This window comes from Balaenoptera borealis (assembly GCF_965194805.1).
Source record: "Balaenoptera borealis genome assembly, chromosome: 4".
In the NCBI taxonomy this organism is placed as follows: Eukaryota; Metazoa; Chordata; class Mammalia; order Artiodactyla; family Balaenopteridae; genus Balaenoptera; species Balaenoptera borealis.
The window spans coordinates 63756411-63775344 of NC_138861.1; the positions used below are offsets into that span (position 1 = coordinate 63756411).

Consider the following 18934-nt stretch of genomic DNA (forward strand, 5'->3'; position numbering starts at 1 on the left):
CTAAATATCAGTGAGAATATGAAAGCAGTAAACTGATAGTTTTAAATATCCTTCAACAGTGAAGTTCCTGTGTTCTTTTGACACTAATATAAATATAAAACTGTAATCATGATCTGGTACAGAACACAATTATGACAATGTATGAAAACAAAAAAATGTGGTCAAATATTCAAATATCCCAAATAAATATTCAACATAACAAAGGCCAAAACTATAGGTATAACTCAAAATAAAGTACAAAAAAAATCTCTCATAAACTGTATTTTATACAGCTTGTTACTACTGAGAGGGATTGATGATTAACTTGATTAACTTAAAATAAGTAACTATAAGAGGGTTAAATTTTAAAAGTGTATTCTAAAAGTAAAATAGAAAATACCTAAAGTAACTAACTTATCAAAGTTACACACAAACCAACACAAAACCTGAAAAAAGAAAACAATCCTATAACCAGAGTAGATACAAAAATGTTATCAGATGAATACTTAACCAAAATACTAACGAAACTCCACTGTGTACCGTTAGTTCTTATATTAGAAATAGAAGTAATAAGCCTTTAATATAATTGACCTAGGTTAATCATTTCTGATAAAATATGCAAAAAAAGACAAATGGGGTTCCCACAATTCCTGAACACAAAGCATTCTTTTATGTCCACTAATATATAAGGAAACACACTTGCATCCAGACAAGAAAGAAATACAAGACGTAAGTGTCAATCTTTACCAATTTATTTTATACAAAACAGTAGCAATGTAGAATATGGGAATTATCTTCCGCTGCCACACACGCAAGTTGTGAACATTCCAAGCCAATGTATACAGTTTGGAGGGGAAGGCTAAACAATAGCATCAACCATGCTACTGAACATAGGAATTTTTTATCTAAAAAGATTAAAAATTAGATAGCAATGTCTTCTTAATATTGCTCTCATCATTGAAGACGGAAGAAACATAAAAAGTGACCTTTTTTAAGATTAAAAAAAAGAAGGAAAAGGAGAAACCAAGAGGCTGCTACAACACTGCCATACAGTCAAACCATCATATTTCAATATTTGCATACTTGATAGCAGCATTATTTTTACTGAACCGTGTGCACCTACATTTAGAAATACATCAAAGCAAAATATTGTGGCAGTCATCAATCAAGATCCAAAAGAAAGAAAACAAACAAAAAATAACTCTAGGATGAACATACTATATGTAGATGAACATTTATGGAGACTGAATCAATATCTACATTCTTGGACTGTTCCATTCTGCCCCAGTAAAAGTCTCAACTCAAATTGTCAACTGTGCATTTTTTGGAGGATTTGAGTTTTTCCAGTTCTTATTATACTGCATGCTTGGAACAAAGAGGGTCATAATAAATCCTTCTACACAATGAACTTTAAGTAGACAGTTGAAAATAAATTTACTAGTTGTAAACACACACAAAAAGAAAAATACAAGATTCTTTTTATCTTTAAACAATCAGTGCTTCCAAAAGCACATTATCTTCTATATCGACCTCTCTCCCCTCGGTCTCTGTCCCGATCACATAATCGCTCTCTTTCTCTTTCTCTATCACGTCCTCTATCTCGTTCTCTGTCTCTTCTGTTATCTCTAGGGCGGTCTCGCTCTCGCTCCCGATCTCTTTCACGAGGTCTACTTCTCCGACCACTGACAACAGCTTGTGTTCGACGAAGGAAATCATCCACCCTCATATCATAATCATGCTAGAAAAGGTAAAAAATGGGTAAGGTATGTCAAAAATCAAATGGAATTTATGTGTCCCTTTATTGTAGAGAAAGAATATAAAGAAATGCCCTATTCATTAATTCACAGAATGTAATTCTGACATTGTTTAGAAAAAGGATTTTGATGTCTTACTAATTAGACACCTACAACAGAGGATTATTCAAATCTCATTAAAAAAAAATCACTTCATGCAGTTTTCTATTTAACTTTAATGATTTCTCCATCCAATCCCTTTATTAAGATTTATGCGAAAATAATCACCAAATGATGACCATCAACCACATGATCAATACATCAATACATGCTGTCAACTACGCTAAATGTCATCAATGTTTTTCTGCAACAGGTGAGCTATACTTATTTTTCCTCCTTTGAGTCTACAAACTAAACCAAACCAACTCTGCCCTCTAAAGGTGAAATTAAGAATTCTTCCATTCCTGATTTTTTTTCAAACTAAATCACTGTTAATGACAATTTATGGAATTTGACAGAATTTTAAGAAAATATGTACTGCAGTAAGATTGTACAGTCTATTCCACACAGAGCTAATAATACACAAAAGGTTGAGGAGGACAACAAAGGGTAAGGTAAGCAACTGAGGTGCAAGGCTGTTACCGTGGATATTTTTTTCTAAGCTTGACCCCTGCTCTAGATTTCTACTCTTAGTTCTCAATTCTTCTTTACTTATTGAACTTGGTCTCTTCAAAAGTCAGCTTAAATATATAGAATATAAGGTTCAAAAACAATTCCACACTACCTTTCACATATAATAAATATGTGAATATTACCTAAGTATGAAATATATACATATATACTAACAAAAAAGCTACAAGAGAAACAGAACTTGTTTAAAAGTACATTTTGATAAAAGAATCTAAGAACTTCCTTTTTTGAAAATGTGATCATTTACAAAAGGCATTTTTAAAAACACAACCCAGCTAGTCAACTAAGATTTCATCATACATAGACTGCATATTTCTTCTTCTGTGACTGAAAAAACAAACCAAAAAAACCACTACTAAATTAAAGTCTATTAGTCAATTAGGATTCTCAAATTGTTTAACCGAACATTAAAGATCCTAGTATGACTTTATTTTGAAGGATTAGTATCTTTATGAGGATAAGGAAATAAATGACAGATGAAAAGTATCTCAAAGATAGGCTAGGAAACTACTGCTCTGACTGGTCCTCTCAGATATGCATGCTCTTCATCATGTGGGAAGATAAAAGGATGTTTATGTGGCCCAGCACAGAGTCATTTTGTGTGTGTGTGTGTGTGTGTGTGTGTGTGTGTAACATTTAATAAACTCAGCCCATTGTGTGTGTGTGCGTAACATTTAATAAACTCGGCCCAACTACTATACTGAAGACCCAGAAATCTCAACCTCAACTATAGTCTGCTTAAATAATCAAAGAGACTAGCCATTTTTAATAAAAACAAGTTGTGAATTACTTCAAAAACAGCCTTCAATAAGAATATGAAACCGTCTACCACTCAACATAATCTGGTATCCCTCACATTCAAATTATCTACAGAATTCTAAGTAGTTCCCTCATACTTTTGCCTTCTCATTCACTTACTACTCGTTTATCTCTGTATCTTGCTTCATGTGGTACTGGGTGATGTCCTGAATAGGGGGGATGAGCTTGAGGAGGTGGAGCGTGGTGCTGATAGTAAGGATGGTGTGGAGGTTGTTCCATTCCAGGATAAGGAGTCTAAAAAAAGAAAACCACTTCCATAAGCATCTACCAAACATCCTTGTAAACAAACCATTCTTAGAATTCCCCTACCCAAACCACCCATCCCAAACAAATAATTTACTCTATACAAGCCATTTACTTTGATGGCATTAGGATTCTTCAAAATACCCTATTTGCTTGTTGAAAATGTGTGTAATAAACTCTCTAATTACATATCTTCCAAAATTTAACATTTATACTTTTATACATACCATTTACATACTAATAAAAATAGCAAGCCCTCACTACACAGTGATTACTATGGACCAGGCACTGTCCTAAGCACTTTACATGGCTAATTCTCACAGCAACCCTACAGATAGGTACTATTACGTAATCCTAGTTTACAAAAGGGAAACTGAGGCACCAAATGGTTAAGTAACCTGCTTAAGATCACACTGCTAGTAAAGGGGTGGAAGTTAGACACAACATCAGGCATTCTGGCTCTAGAATCAGTCATCTTAACCACTATGCACAAATGTATTCTTAAAAAAAAAAAAAAAAACTCAGGGGCTAATGAACTTTTAAATGCCATTATAAAATGAATAATGGAAAATCAAAGGTACTTCTCCCCCTAATTAGTGCCAAGATAATATTATTAAATATTTTCTTTAATTTCCTAGAATCTAAAGGAAAGAAATCTCATAATTCATCTATCTGTACAGAGTACCTAAGTGAAACAAAAGTCAGATGGAAATGCCACATTACAGGCAGCATTTAAGATAAAAAAGGTAAGAAACAATCAGAACTACTTAAACTTCCAAGTTTTTTATTTTTTAGGGATTAATGCTTCAGCTATCCTCAATACCTTAAGATATATTCTAAGAATATCCAGTTTTCTTAAAGAAAGGAAAAAAAATTAAAGTTTAGGAACAGGGTTTAATTAACCTTATTTAATATAGAGAATTTACTGAATATTAGGGTCAGGCACTATGCTAAACTTAACATGTATTTTGTATATTTAGCTTCTTGACAATCCTGAGGTTGACATTAAATGACATTAATGACTATTCCATTAAATTTTAAGCCATAAAAGGATAGACATAATGTCCAATTTATCCACCAACATATACCCAGAGCAAGCACAGTGCTTGCAAAGAGTAGGTACTAAATATTAGTTTGATGAGCCAAAGAATGAATGGATGCTTATCGAGTTTTACAGATAAGGAAAACTATAAGAAAAAAATACATTATGAAACTTGTCCCAAGGTCAGAGCTGAGAAGGGAAGGTATTTGAACCCCGAAGAGTTTGCACTACTAGCCACTACAATAATAAATCATAATACTCATCAATTAAGCCAGTACTGTTAATAAAAATCAAATCACTCATTAGCCTTTAGTTTTAAAAACAGCATGCAAGTATATATCACCAAAGATACGTATTTTAAGTCTCCTAATGGGTTACTGTAACATATTCCAAGTAGGCACTCAACATGTATGGAACTGCAAATGAAGTTAAATAACTTGCAAAAATAGAATAATACAAACCATTCCTTGCCAAGGTGGTGGTGGTCCCATGTTATGAAATTCCCTCACATAGTCATTGTAGGACTAAAATGAAAGATGATAATGTTAATAAATAAATAAAAAGCCCAGAAGTTAAAATAAATCAGATACAGATTTTATGTACATTAAATTTAAAAAGTTAGATGCTTACCCCATTTAAAAACACATCTCGGCGAACTCCTGAAAACCGTCTGTTGGGAATAAGATTTGTGAAACTAAATTCAGGTAATTCATAAACTAGTTCCAAGAATGTAATTCAAAACTTAGCAAGAGTGAACCCAACTTACCTATCTACTTCCTGGTATCGTGGATCCTTTAAATACCCTGTTTAAACATCAAGCATTTTAGTATATCAAATATATGTTTTTTATTATGGCATTATAATTAAACCTTACCACTCAATTCAATTCTTCCCATGAAATAATAGTGATGCTATTATTGTATTATTCCACTTTCAGATTTTCTTCTCAGATTACATGATAAAAGTAACTAAATAACTTACTGATATCACAGAATTATAAACTGCTAGAGATTTTCATATGGATCTTCTAAATTCACACCCCAATTCTTGCTAGACAGAAATTTCTTCATGCTGCACCATAAGGAAGGTAAGGGCAGAGGAATTATCTTGAGGACACCATAATAGGTCTTCCTTAAAACAAATGTTTACCTCTACCTTGAGTATACACAAGCCTTGCTAAGTCAACCATAGTTTTAAAAAATGCAAATGTACAGGGAGAAAAGCAAAATTAACAAAAGTTGCAGAAATGAAGATATATACATTTTATCAATAAGTGAAAGAACCATGGTAATAAGAGAAATATTCTCCCTCCTTCTTTTCCTAAGTACTCAGTAAATTAAAAATGTAAAAAAATCTGAGTGGCCAAGTTACTGGGGAAAAATTTAATTTTACTCTCTGGAATATTCCATTTTGGAGAAGAATGAGGCTTATCAAGCCACTTGTCACATACAGTGCTGTAATGCTAACACCAACTTCCAAACTGCCTAATTTTTATAAGTGTATCACTGACTGTTTTAAATAAATATCTTCTCTTAAATACACTTTGCCTTTTTCAATTCCAGTAAGGGAAAGACTAACTGAAAAGCTGCTTTTAGATTAAACCAAGCATTCCCCATTCCTCTCTAAAAAAATGATGTCAAAGGTATTTTTATTTAGAAAAATATAGCATAATTTCAGCTTCCATTTAAAGCTGTATACACATGAAATACTAAGTATCAAAGGGAATAAAAAGCTTAATAGAGTGTAAGATCACTGCTTTCCCTAACTACATTTAATCTTAAAAGCACAAGTGCAGTTTCCATTTGTGCAATAATGATAAATTAGTAATTTCAGGTAATTAACAGATTATAATAATGAGTCACACTAGAATAAACAACCTTAACAAAGTAGAGGAATTACTACGTGATTAATAATTTCCTAAGGTTTAAGTAGTCACATCCTAAAGTTTTCTCATTTTTAAAACTATAGGGTCATGATAGAAGTTTGTGTTGTTGTTGTTGTTTTTAATAATTTCAAGTCAAATATCCGCAGGATTATAAAATATTAACCTGGTCTCTGATGAAACTCAGGGGCATAGTCAATCCTTGGTTTCTTTCTGCTGTTATGAATATCATAATCTTCTGGTCGACGCCTACACAAATTAGACACATTAGAAATTAAACCAAAAACTGCTGGGAGAACAAACAGCAAAGCAAGTGTTTCTGACAGAAATAAGCACACAAAAAAGCTCATTATTTCCTTTAAAATAACACCCTAATTTTTGGTGTGCAAATATCTTAAAATTTCTAAATTTTAACTCCTCAAAGTAATTACTATACACCAATCCTTAGATGTATCGCTGGAATAGATATTCTCTGTAATCCTCATACTATGATGAGACACTTGCAAAGAGTAATCTGCTCAAAATACGTAAATCACATTTTAGTAATCTAAACAAAAGTAAATGAGCTGCCCTCAAACTAATATAAATATCCAGTTTAACAATTAAAACACTTTCCCAAATAAAGTCTCCATTCAGGTAAAAGAAGGGGAAAAAGACTATCATCATTACACAACAGGTAACTCTAAAAAATCTATATATGTAAAGGTATTAATGTCATTTTAGGCTAAGTCTAAAGAAAATTAAGAATTTCTTAAATATTTTTCTCCTGCTTTGCACAAAATTACACTTTTCACATGATCATACAGAAAATTTGATACTTATTAAAAGTGACTTTACAGAAAAGTTTTGAAAATCTTAATACTTTGAAAAACCAATTTCTAAAGTTAATAACATTTAGGAATTATGGGAATTTTTTCTAGAGACAATGCCTTAAAATAAAACTGGCACGTAATGGGGCAGAGTTTTAACAGAGTTCATAAAACGAGTTCAAAGTGTATTCTTTAGAAGGTGACAACTTTACTATCTGCAGAGGGCTGCTCTTCACTATCTTCCATAAATCTCAATGGTTAATGTAAATACATCATTAAATACACTTCATTTTACTTAGCATTTAATAAAGAGCTACACAAAAGAAAAACAAAAATCCAAGTTTTTAAGGTAATAATAAATACACCTTTTTACCCTTAATGTAAAAAACTCCATAATAACCTGGTATCACCAGTTTTCCAGCTATTTCTCTGAATTATCAACTGCTTTCATTAACTTTTGCAACACAAGTTCACTCAAACTACGAAGCTGCAATAAACCCAAACCCCCCAACAGAATAAAAACAGTTGCATCTACAATAAATAAGACTAAGAAAATTAAAAGCTCGTTTAAAAAAATAAACATACCGCTTTCTTGTAGTTTGGGGAGTGCATTTACGACCGGTATAAAACATGATAGTAACAGTTCATAAAGTAGTCCAACTACTGACTTTAAGCTGTAAGCCACATACAAATATGGAGGCCCTGGCAGGCTTGAGAGAAGGTGTAGTGTAAGTATAGTTTACAGTCCATTGCAAAACTGAGGTAAAAACTTCACTTGTATGTACTGTATTGCACTGGAAACCTCTTAGCTTAAAACTTCAAAAGACATCTTGGTGCTCAGTCCTTTTAGGCCAAAAATAAGGGGGCTCTGCCAGGTTTCCTCCTACCTACTTGACAGTGTCCTTCTTAAGCTCAAAGAAATGGGGACTCTTGTTGGATTATCTGTACCTACCACAGGATGTTTCCACCAAAAGGAAACAACCAAAGGTTTCATCCCATCAACCACACATCCAACAGTCTTTAGCAGAATATTTTAGATTTAGCTGTATGCAAATCTATACAGGGGAAGGTGTTGGGTAGAAGGGCATAAATCAGTCCTTTGCAAAGACTTCTCCAATTCTGCAACAAGTTAAACCCCCTTTTCCTGGAAAATGCTGTTTAGTTCGTAAGTAGTGATCAATAACCATGGCGATCCTCTAAAAAACACTTTAAGTCCACAGGTACTGCCAGCATCTGGAAAAGCTGTAAACAGACACAGCAACAGCCCTTCTTTTTGGTTTGTTGCCGGGTCTCCCAGGGCCACTTGATCCCCTTTGGAGAGAACCTATTGTTTTCAGAAGCTCAGCAAGATGTGTGAATTCACTGGGTACAAGTTAGACAATATTTGACAATGGGGTTAACACATCACGATGGCAAAATCTGAAATAGTCCCAATAATGCTCCTCTTGAATATCAAAATAACTTAAAATATTTTATCCTCTAAATGAGGCGTCATCTTCTGAAAAAATATTAGTGATCCTTTATAAAAGTCCCATATCTGATAAGGCTTATCCAGAGACACACCTGAAAGAAAAGGCTTTTTACAAAATATTAACAATTTTTGCAAATAAAGACTTCCTCCTCTTCCTCCTTTCTAGCCTGTTCTTAGCAACAAAGGCCTACCTCATTTCAATGGTATACATTGTATTATCAGATTATTATCTAATCTAAACTGGTTATCACTCTTTAGCAGATAATTTTTTCTGCATAAGGAAAGATCCCCATTTTCCTCTTGAAAAATGACTGAGACCAAGGTGACCATGTGAAATCCTCAATGAAGCCACAAACTAGTCCATGCAGCTTGATTTGAGGATTTTCTCTTTCTTCTTTACCGCAGGACAAACTTTTGACGAATCACATTCCTCCATCATGTTATTCTGATACATGTGCCTATTATCAGTCCAAAGAACGTTTCTAACCTTCCCACATCCCGGACTGGTTCTCGACGGGATGGACGTCCTCTTGACCGGGGCTGAGAATGCATTCTTCTCTTGTGACGCATTTTATGAATGACCTGATACAAGTCAATACTTTCATCAGGGGGAAATAGAAGACAAAGCTGGGTTCCACATTCAAGTTCAATTTCCTAGAATAGGAAAGTAGTAATTTACAAGATGAAAAAAAAGGAGAAACTTTCAATAGACTTGTATTTTCCTGATGTACAAGAACAAAAACAGATTGACTTGGAGGCTTCCTTCCCAAGGCTGATGATCATATGCGATTCCGATAAATTTCCTTGAAAGGTTTTTAAAAAACCTTTTAAAAGTGTTTCACGTATTTGTATAAGGGGAAAAATTAAAAGTGTAGAATCTTCAAAGTTAACTACACAAAAAACTCTGTGACAATCACCCTCTGCAACAAAGGAATATTTCTTTGTGCAAAATACGGAAGTATCAGGACAAAGTCATCCATCTTAATACAGTGGAGGAAAAACATACATTAGTGTGGCAACAATTCTCGTAATCATAAATTGCTAAATGCACTTAAATACATTATATTAACTAGAAAAACAGACTAATCTACAGACTTTTTAAAATTAAGTTTTATTTTCAATTACCAATATTTTCACTTATGAGCAATGAAAACCTGGTTCAAAATTACATGTAGAAACTGTAAGGTTCACAGGTTTGGGTTTAAGTCACAGCACACTTTTGATTTCATTTGCAGACTTGAAAACCTGACTACACATACTTATCTCCTTTTCATAAAGCTTCCTTCTACTCAGAAAACTTCAGCAAAGACATTAAATGGCATTTCTAAAATATATTATACAAAGTTCAGAATCTGTTAAACAGTAATAACATAATGAAAAAGCATGTAAAAATCATGCCAATTCTCTTTGAAAACTTTTCCTTCAACTGTATTAATGAAGTACCATATAAAGCTACCTATCTTTCAACATTAACGGAGGTCAGATTAATCAATCAAAATCACAGTAATCACAAACTCCAAATAAGACTATTTTCCCTTAATCTTTCCCACAAATTCAATCAAAAATGGTTTTAAAATATCCTTCAATATAGATCTTTAAAAGGGTTGATTAAATATGTTTTTTAAAGAATCAATTAAAGTTAACAAACCTGTCCATCACGTCCGATCTTTACTGGCTTATGTTCATTCCAAGGATTGGTGAGATGAGCCGACTTAGTGAAGGGTAATTCACGCCTAAATACAAAGTAATATTAATTATATTACTTTGCAGAATCCTTATACTACTTTAGTAGTGAATTCCTATGTTAATCATGATTTAAATATGACTAAAATTTAAGACTGATAGAGCTTATTCCCCAGAAAGGGAGCCCCCTTCAGAGACACACTCTTTCCACATTCTCACGTGTTCTCAAAATTAAAAAAAGCTAAATAGTACGCTTAAGATAATGAGCTTAAAACCAAGACAGTTTGGGGTTTAATTCCAGCTCTCTCTCAGCTTCTCTGAGCCTGAGTTTCTTCATCTTATAAACAAGGATAGCATCACCTTCTTCATACTTGTTTTAAGCAGTTTGCATATGAAATAACATATCAAATGTTTAGCATATTTCTTGTTTCTGTGTACTAAAAATCTTGTATTTTTTTTTTTTTTTAATAAATTTATTTATTTTTTTTGGGCTGCGTTGGGTCTTTGTTGCTGCGCGTGGGCTTTTCTCTAGTTATGGTGAGCAGGGGCTACTGTTCGTTGCCGTGCGCGGGCTCCTCATTGCGGTGGCCTCTCCTGTTGTGGAGCACAGGCTCTAGGCACGCAGGCTTCAGTAATTGTGGCGCACGGGCTTAGTTGCTCCGCGGCATGTGGGATCTTCTCGGTCCAGGGCTTGAACCCATGTCCCCTGCATCGGCAGGCAGATTCTCAACCACTGCGTCACCAGGGAAGCCCCTAAAAATCTTGCATTTTTAAATAATTGACCAACAAAGAGATGAAGCTTAACTAGGCAGTTAATACCAAATGAAAATACATGCCCCCTATCCTTGGTTCAGGGCTGCTTTCCCAGATTCAAATATCCTCCCTCCTTTTGATAAGGCAATACTCCCCACTACACATGGAATGGCTCTTGACAATACAAATGTTTTTATTCATAAATTCCTATATTTGCATGTATTAATTATGCCCTCCACTTACACTACAGTGCTATACCTAAATAATTTAAACAAACTCTGGCTCTAAGCTCTCTGAGCCATAGGGCAAAATGGTCTCACCAAGTTAAAAAAAGATACCCTGTATTTTTATAGTTCTTTAACAACCCAGCACAACACTGAACACAAACATGACACATGATAAGTACTTGTCAAAAAAAAATAATCGAAAATTAACATCATTCAATAAGGTTTCATCTATTTGTGCATAAAGTAATGCCAAATTAAATAAATGCTTTAATTAAAGATTATATATATATATACAATACAAATGAAACTGCTCAAAGGACACACAAAGATGAATAAAATAAAGAGCTTGCATTCCTAACCTTTCTTCCACAGCTTTTATCAGAGAGTAAACAAGCACACACAATTATTTTGTAAAAGAATGGGTACCCTAAAGTTTTGTTTTTAATGTGAATGGTCATATCTATTTTGGAAAGAAAGAAAAAACAATCAGAAAATGCTTCCTGGAAAAGGTGGCATATGGGAAAAGTCTGAAAGAAAAGTGACTCAGGAAAAGCCGTATGTAGAGAGGTAAGGCAGGGTTACATTTGAAGCAATGAAAAGGACCTGAGCAAAGACATAATGGAGAAGAAAAAATACAAGCAAATAACCTGGTCCAGTGGACAAGCTATATAACCATTTATTCTAACCTTACGTGAATTTTCTTAAAGATGAATATTAAACGCCCAAATTTTACACTTTTTACACCTCAGAAAATATTTCGACATTTACAGGAAAAGAGAAGTATATCTAAAATTAAAGTATCAAGGTGGCATGATCTGTGGTGGTGGTGATGTGAATGTATGGGAGAAGTGGGCACAGTGTGACAGAACTGCTTACTAGGTTACTACTACTGGATTCCTCATCTAAAAGACATCTTACCTCACACATTGAGAGTAGTTCAAGAGTGTATATACATACATAAAAATATGTGTGTATGTATATATATCTACATACACACACACACATCCTTTACAGGGAGGGCAGGGGGAAAGAGACTATCATTAAGCTAGAATAAGTCCATACCAAAAGTCTAGAATATCCAGATGCAGATCTATAGTTAAAACTGTACTTTAATAGCTTCTCAGATTTTTCCTCTCAATTGCCAGTTAAAAAAAGGTTTCGGAAAGGAATAAATAACCTACAACTACGAAAGTGCAGGACGGTTACAAATTATTATCGCACAGAGTTACCACTGTTATTTAAACATTAGCAATGGAATACCCTAGGTCCAAAAAAAAGGCATATGTTGGTTGAGCTGTTTGAGTCACTGAGGGTTAAAATTCTTTGGTGGCACTGGTTCTATCTAGATTCTAGAGACCTCTGCCCACTGTTTCGACACCGTAGTTAATCCCAGACTGAAAAGCACAGAGATCTATGAGGCCTTAGGAAAAACAGGGCTTAGATTAAGACTAAGAGAAATTGCACATCTGTGGTCATCACAATTATAGAGCAGGCATCCTAAAAATCAGCTTTTGAGCAGACATGTAATGAAAAAGCCTACAGATGATTATCTTTACTGTGAGTACCCTAGGTAACATGGCAGTGATTCTCTGAATTAAGGAGCTTAGAAAATGGGGCATATTTAACAAAAGAACATGAAACTGTACAGAGGCGCTTATGTGCTGGATAGCTGTTTTGGTCATTAAAACTAAAAGGAATAATACCGAGAAACCATGAAAGAAAAGAGAAATGGGTTACCTGGAATGGACATGAAAGGGGTGAGGTTAAAATACAACATAGTCAGTAGATTTAATTCTGGTTGAATGGCATTCTATAGATTTTAGCCTTATTTTGATCTAACTCCCAGCGGCAACTTAAGTCACTTTTTAATGCCTCCTTTCCTATCTGCTACCATGCACCATCTAGTTTTAAACTCCAGTGTGCCTATAGGTTTGAAGTGCATGTAAGGATTCTGCATTTTAATAATCAGATACTACTGATGCAGGTGATCCAGGGACCACACCTCAAAAAACTTAAGGCTAGTTATTAAATCCAAAAGGTGCTTAAATAAAACTCTGATAACTATCATATCTGAAAAGAAAATATATTAATAGCAGTTACTATTACTGATAGCAAAGCCTTCAGGGTTTATATTTATTAAAGTTTAATCCTTTTAACACTGAAGGTCAAATGTAATTCTCATTTCACACAGAAAATTTAGAGTTCAAGTGACTTACTCAAAGAAATGTCAATGTAATAAGAACACGTGCCCCCTCAGAACTCTTAAGTATTTTAATATTACTCTTTAACGCACTTATGAGTATTTAAAAAAAAGTTAATTTTTTTTTTAAATTAAGAATATTCTTTCCAGTAAACCTAGAACTTACTTAAAAGTAATAAAAAAACATTACTACCCAAAATTTTACACAAAATCTTAGCAGAATGGACTATTTGGGTTTGTACCTCTTCTGATGCTAGCTATAAATATTTCAAATGAGTTAGTAAAAGAGCCAGAAAGTCAATGAAGAAGAAAATGAAGACGATAATCTGTGAATAAATTAAACTCATCTTCTAAAATTAAGAAACAAATTTCCTTATCAATAATCTGAAAATGAAGGTTCATAAAACAAGTAACATTCAAAATAAAATTTGCTACCACCAATCTAAAACTGGGTAATTATTTTTCTCCTAAGAAAGCATCACCTCCAAATATTTTCCAGTGACACCAATGTTTCTAGTCATAAAACCATAGACTTAACAAACCTCTCCTTTGGCCTTTACAGTTATCCATCTAAAAAAATAAGTAAAAATGTCTATCTCTGCTAAGAAATAATTGACACCTTGTCTTCCCTATAAACTGCCACCAGATTTTTAAATTTTATAATTTTGATTATGATTTAACTTTAGAAATTAAGAACTATAAATCTATATTTAAAAACCCTGGGTACAATGGAGTATGGGAATATCATCTATAGTCTCACCACCCTAACAATGCATTCCAACATTATAATTATGTATCCTTTCATTTGTTGTATCTTTCCATGTTATTACATGGACAATTATTTTTGTGTATTACATTTAAGTGACAAACCATAATCTACTTAACCAATTTCCTATGAGAGAATTTAGATTGCTTCTAATTTTTCCCTATAGAAAGTAATGACGGGGGGCTTCCCTAGTGGTGCAGCGGTTGAGAGTCCACCTGCTGATGCAGGGGACATGGGTTTGAGCCCTGGTCTGGGAAGATCCCACATGCCGCGGAGAAACTGAGCCCATGCGCCACAACTACTAAGCCTGTGCTCTAGAGCCTGCAAGCCACAACTACTGAGCCCGCGTGCCACAACTACTGAAGCCCACATGCCTAGAGCCCAAGCTCCACAACAAGAGAAGCCACCACAATGAGGAGCCCGTGCACCGCAACGAAAAGTAGCCCCCGCTCACCGCAACTAAAGAGCCCGAGCGCAGCAACGAAGACCCAACACAGCCAAAAATAAAAATAAATAAATTTATAAAAAAAACAAAAAAGTAATGACGGGATGAATAATGGTGATACATTTATATGCGCATATAGCTTTTTGCTGCTCTATTAAACATCAACCTAATACACTATCTCTGCTGTATCACTGCCCATTTTCATAGTTCCTCACTGTCCCACAGTAAAGGTTTACTAACTCCTTAGGCTGGCCCACATTACTACCCATCTTTGCCTTTTTTTCTTCTCTTTACTGACTGCTTTATTAAAAAGGTGGTTCCCTATCCCATCCACACACCCCACTCACACCCCCCACCCCATGGTTTCTGATTTCATGTCTCTTCTTTGTGCTAGTTTGCCTTCCTGAATATGAACAGCATTTTTCTTTCTTATCCAATTCCTCTATCCTCATAAAAAATCCACCTAAGCTGACTTAATGATACAAAAAAATCCATATGGTCCCTTTCAGGTAATTCTTATTTAGCTAAAATTAAGTTTACAGGTAGTAGATTTGTGCATGCCATATAAAGTTCACTTAAATAATTAGCTTTTCATATTGTTGAAATAGCTTTCTAAGCCCAAGATGGAGCCACTCCTGCCCAAGGTGCTAAGCCAGCAAACTGAAACTTAGATAACTTTCATGTCCCTGTAAATGCTCCACTTGACCAGATATGCAATATATTGTCAGTCAGTCCCCAAACGCCAAGCCAACTCTGGGCTTCCTCATCCCAAACAAGGTTCTGTGTGGCCTCATCCAATCAGATATTTTCTTATTTGTCTCTTTCTTATTCTTTACTATTTATCCTATAAAAGCTTTCTGCCTTCTGCCCCATTTTGCAGTTCTTGACAAGAGACTATCCACTTGCTGAAGTGTTAAGTCTCTCTGTATCATCTAAATTGACTTCTTTAATCATTTTTTTAAAACAATGTACAATCGTTCAGTAAGGACAAAAAAAGTGGTAAATAACTCAGATTTCAAAGTCTACTTTTCTAACAAATATTTAAATCTTAACTACTGCAGTTTCAAAAGGTCACAATGCCAACTAACATGATTTGCTAACTTCCTTAAAAAACACTACTTGTTCACAACTAAATTAGTCACCTCCAAAATGTTATATTAGCCAAGTCAAAGGGTGACTATTTTCCCACTCCACAGTAATAAAATGGCATGTTAAATCACTAAACATAAATATGTGCTAAATAACATAAGCAACTGTCTGATTTATAAATTTACTGCCATAATACTAATGCAGAGAACAAATGAAATACATAAAACTGGACTAAATAAATCTTTGCCCTATGCATTCTATATTAGATTATAAAGGTGGTGAACAATACAATCTAAGCATATTAATGTTTTTACTTTTCACATTGTTAAATAAGCTCTATAGATCCCAATCAGCCTAGGAATGACACCAAAAAAAGGGGGACAATAATTAGAATAATAAATTAAAACTAAATAACTGTACAGTTTTAACATTATTCTCAACTGGTAGCCCATTCAAAACAAGAGCAACTTTAATTATCTACACTGAAGTGTGTAATTTACCTGCAAATCCAGTCAATTTTAAAGACACCTCCCAGCATTTTAGCATTCATTCCTGCTGGAAGTACCCAATGTATAGGAGATCCTCCATGGTGTGATTCTGAAGAAAGTCTTGCAAATCCTAGGGGAATAAATCACAACATAATATATAGATGCAAATATAATTAATGTTTTTACATATCCAAATTATTTTTACTCTTACCTTGAAATTTTCCACTCTCTCTCACAGAAAATATTAAGATAACACTCCTTGCAGATCTGAATGCAGCATTTAATTTCTTCTCGTTTACTGGCAGTGTAGACCATACACCCTATATAAATGATGTAAAGATAAAAGATTGAAATTAATGTAAATCTTTTATGTTTCCAATTACATTTACAGAAGACCAAGGTTACCAGTAAGCTATAATGAATAAATGTCCTATGTATTCGTAGAACATTTATGAATAATGTCATATGTCAAAATAATGGAATAATCTATTAAAAACTTGGGAAAAATATGGAGAAAATTACCAACCTTAACAAAATCATTAAAACTAGTAAACACATGGGGACGGGGCAATCAAATCATATGGGCTAGAATTTTAGATAATAAAAACAATCACCTACAATTTAAAATCAGAACCATTTACTGTGGTAAAAACATTTTGCTTGAAGGTGAATCACAATGTGTACATTTTTTCTTTAAAAACTGTGCCTAACCAAATAATTAAAAATGATCATGTTAGTAAATCCGTAAGTGAAGAATTTCTGTCAAGTTTCTAGCATTTCTCTCTTATTTCTATTTAAGTTCAAATTTTCATGTATCAATAGTTTGACTGAAGAGACCTGTGTTTTATGTAGAGCTGGAACATAGTTATTATTTCCAAAGCATTTTAATCAATTCTTTGATCATGAAAGATTAAGAAGGCAGGAATAGTAATGTAAACCAGAACCTCTAATTCAGTTTAATCTGCTGATACATACTAGACCTCATTCTCACTAGGTGCTTAACTACTTCTACCTAAATCCACTCCAGCTAAAGAACAGAATAAACTTCCACTATTTAGTGTACTATTCCTTCCATCTGTAAAATTTAGTGGGTAACCCTCAACTTAAGTTAGAAATATAGGATTATTAATATTGACAGAAATACAGTTTACAAAATGCTTAACTTTAGTTTTAACTTTCTCACAGTAGAAACTGTCTTAAAACAAAAATACAAAAATATTAGAATAGTTGGTATAAAAAGTAGATGCATTTTTGTAACAAAAACATTTTTAAAAAAATTAACCTTACGACATCCTACAGCAACTGGGCATATCCCTTTTGTAAAGCCCAGGGTGGGGCTTTAAACTAAAACTAACTCTTCCCTTTTCTTCTAAATCCAAGTGATCTTACTTCTAAAAGTAAAAGAAACTCTCTGTAAAAGAATGATTTCTTTTCAAGAAAATCTCAAGGTGTAAAACAAGCAGTAATAAAAAACAAAACTGGTTAACTAAAAAAACTTTATAAAATGTATTAGTATAATAAACTAGCAATTGAGTATAGAAACACAAAAATCCAAAGAAACACGTCTTTTGCAGTACAATGTGTAATTATATATTCTTCAGATATTGAATATTTTTACTTCTAAACTCATCTTCAAAAGATTCAAAAGAAAACTCAAATGACTACTAGGTTGCCTAACCAGTCAAAAAAGCAGACCCTACATGGCAACTGGACTATGAATCTTTAAAGCTTTAATGAAAATTACAGTATGTCATGTACTCAAGTGATACTCAAGTCCACCTTCACATTTAAATTTTCAAGATTAGGACATTTCAACAGAACTGATGCTAATACCTTAGCTTTGGCAAGGGACACATTCTCATGGTTGTTACTCTTTATGAGAAAAAATCTCGCATCCTGTAGGACATATTTGAGTTTACTGGTTTGATCTGAAAAAAAGAAATCCAAATTGATTAAACAGAGGCCATTATCACACAGAGGGATATAAGTTGTACTAACTGAAATTAGCCCTCCAAAACCCAGCTAAACTTTTAAAATTCATAATCACCCATTCAACCTAGAAAGCTAAGCCACAACACATAATAAAGCAAAGCTAAGAAAGACACCAGCATTTTGCAAGAAGGCAAACCTAATATAGTAATGTTCTAATATATCAGATCCATATTTTTTAAGTGTGAAAATGGCTATAAATTTTATAGATCTTTATCACATTAATCATTTAAAATTTGCTAATAGACCATTATGCTACTAAAATATATATACCATCCACTCTGTCCAAAAACTGTTAAGATGTCCTAAAATGTTTGCTACTGTTCTAAAAGATACCCAGTAAGAAGTGAATACGGAGCTCTGTGTAAGACTAAATTATTTTTTTCCCCTTAATGTAATATATCAGAACATTACTACATTAAAACCAACTATTAATGGACAACCAATAAGGCAAAATAATGACGTTTAAGGAAGCATGCAATGAAAACAATTTCAAATTTAAATGATACCTTTTCGGACAGCACGAACGGAAGATGATAATTTCTCATGCTTCTTTTCTGAACCTGTATTTAGCCAAAGTACATTTGTTCAGATTGAGCTTTAATAGAGATAAGACAAAATTTCTA

At 33.6% G+C, this 18934-nt stretch overlaps 1 protein-coding gene across 4 annotated transcripts in view; it reads right to left on the reverse strand.

Moving 5' to 3' along the window:
* Positions 1-715: 715 nt before the first annotated feature.
* Positions 716-18934, reverse strand: part of YTHDC1 (YTH N6-methyladenosine RNA binding protein C1) — a 34566-nt gene continuing 16347 nt past the window's right edge. Inside the window, exons 6-17 of one of the 4 annotated variants that reach the window (XM_082390173.1) lie at positions 18818-18871; positions 18153-18247; positions 16531-16639; positions 16332-16449; positions 10317-10401; positions 9156-9322; positions 6555-6637; positions 5273-5309; positions 5137-5200; positions 4968-5030; positions 3321-3455; positions 716-1717 (exon numbers count right to left, since the gene is read on the reverse strand). In XM_082390173.1, the coding sequence (XP_082246299.1) occupies positions 1493-1717; positions 3321-3455; positions 4968-5030; positions 5137-5200; positions 5273-5309; positions 6555-6637; positions 9156-9322; positions 10317-10401; positions 16332-16449; positions 16531-16639; positions 18153-18247; positions 18818-18871 (1235 nt within the window). In that variant the 3' untranslated portion in view covers positions 716-1492. The remainder of the gene's footprint in view (positions 1718-3320; positions 3456-4967; positions 5031-5136; positions 5201-5272; positions 5310-6554; positions 6638-9155; positions 9323-10316; positions 10402-16331; positions 16450-16530; positions 16640-18152; positions 18248-18817; positions 18872-18934) is intronic. The other 3 variants (XM_082390174.1, XM_082390175.1, XM_082390176.1) reach the window with 3 other exon arrangements.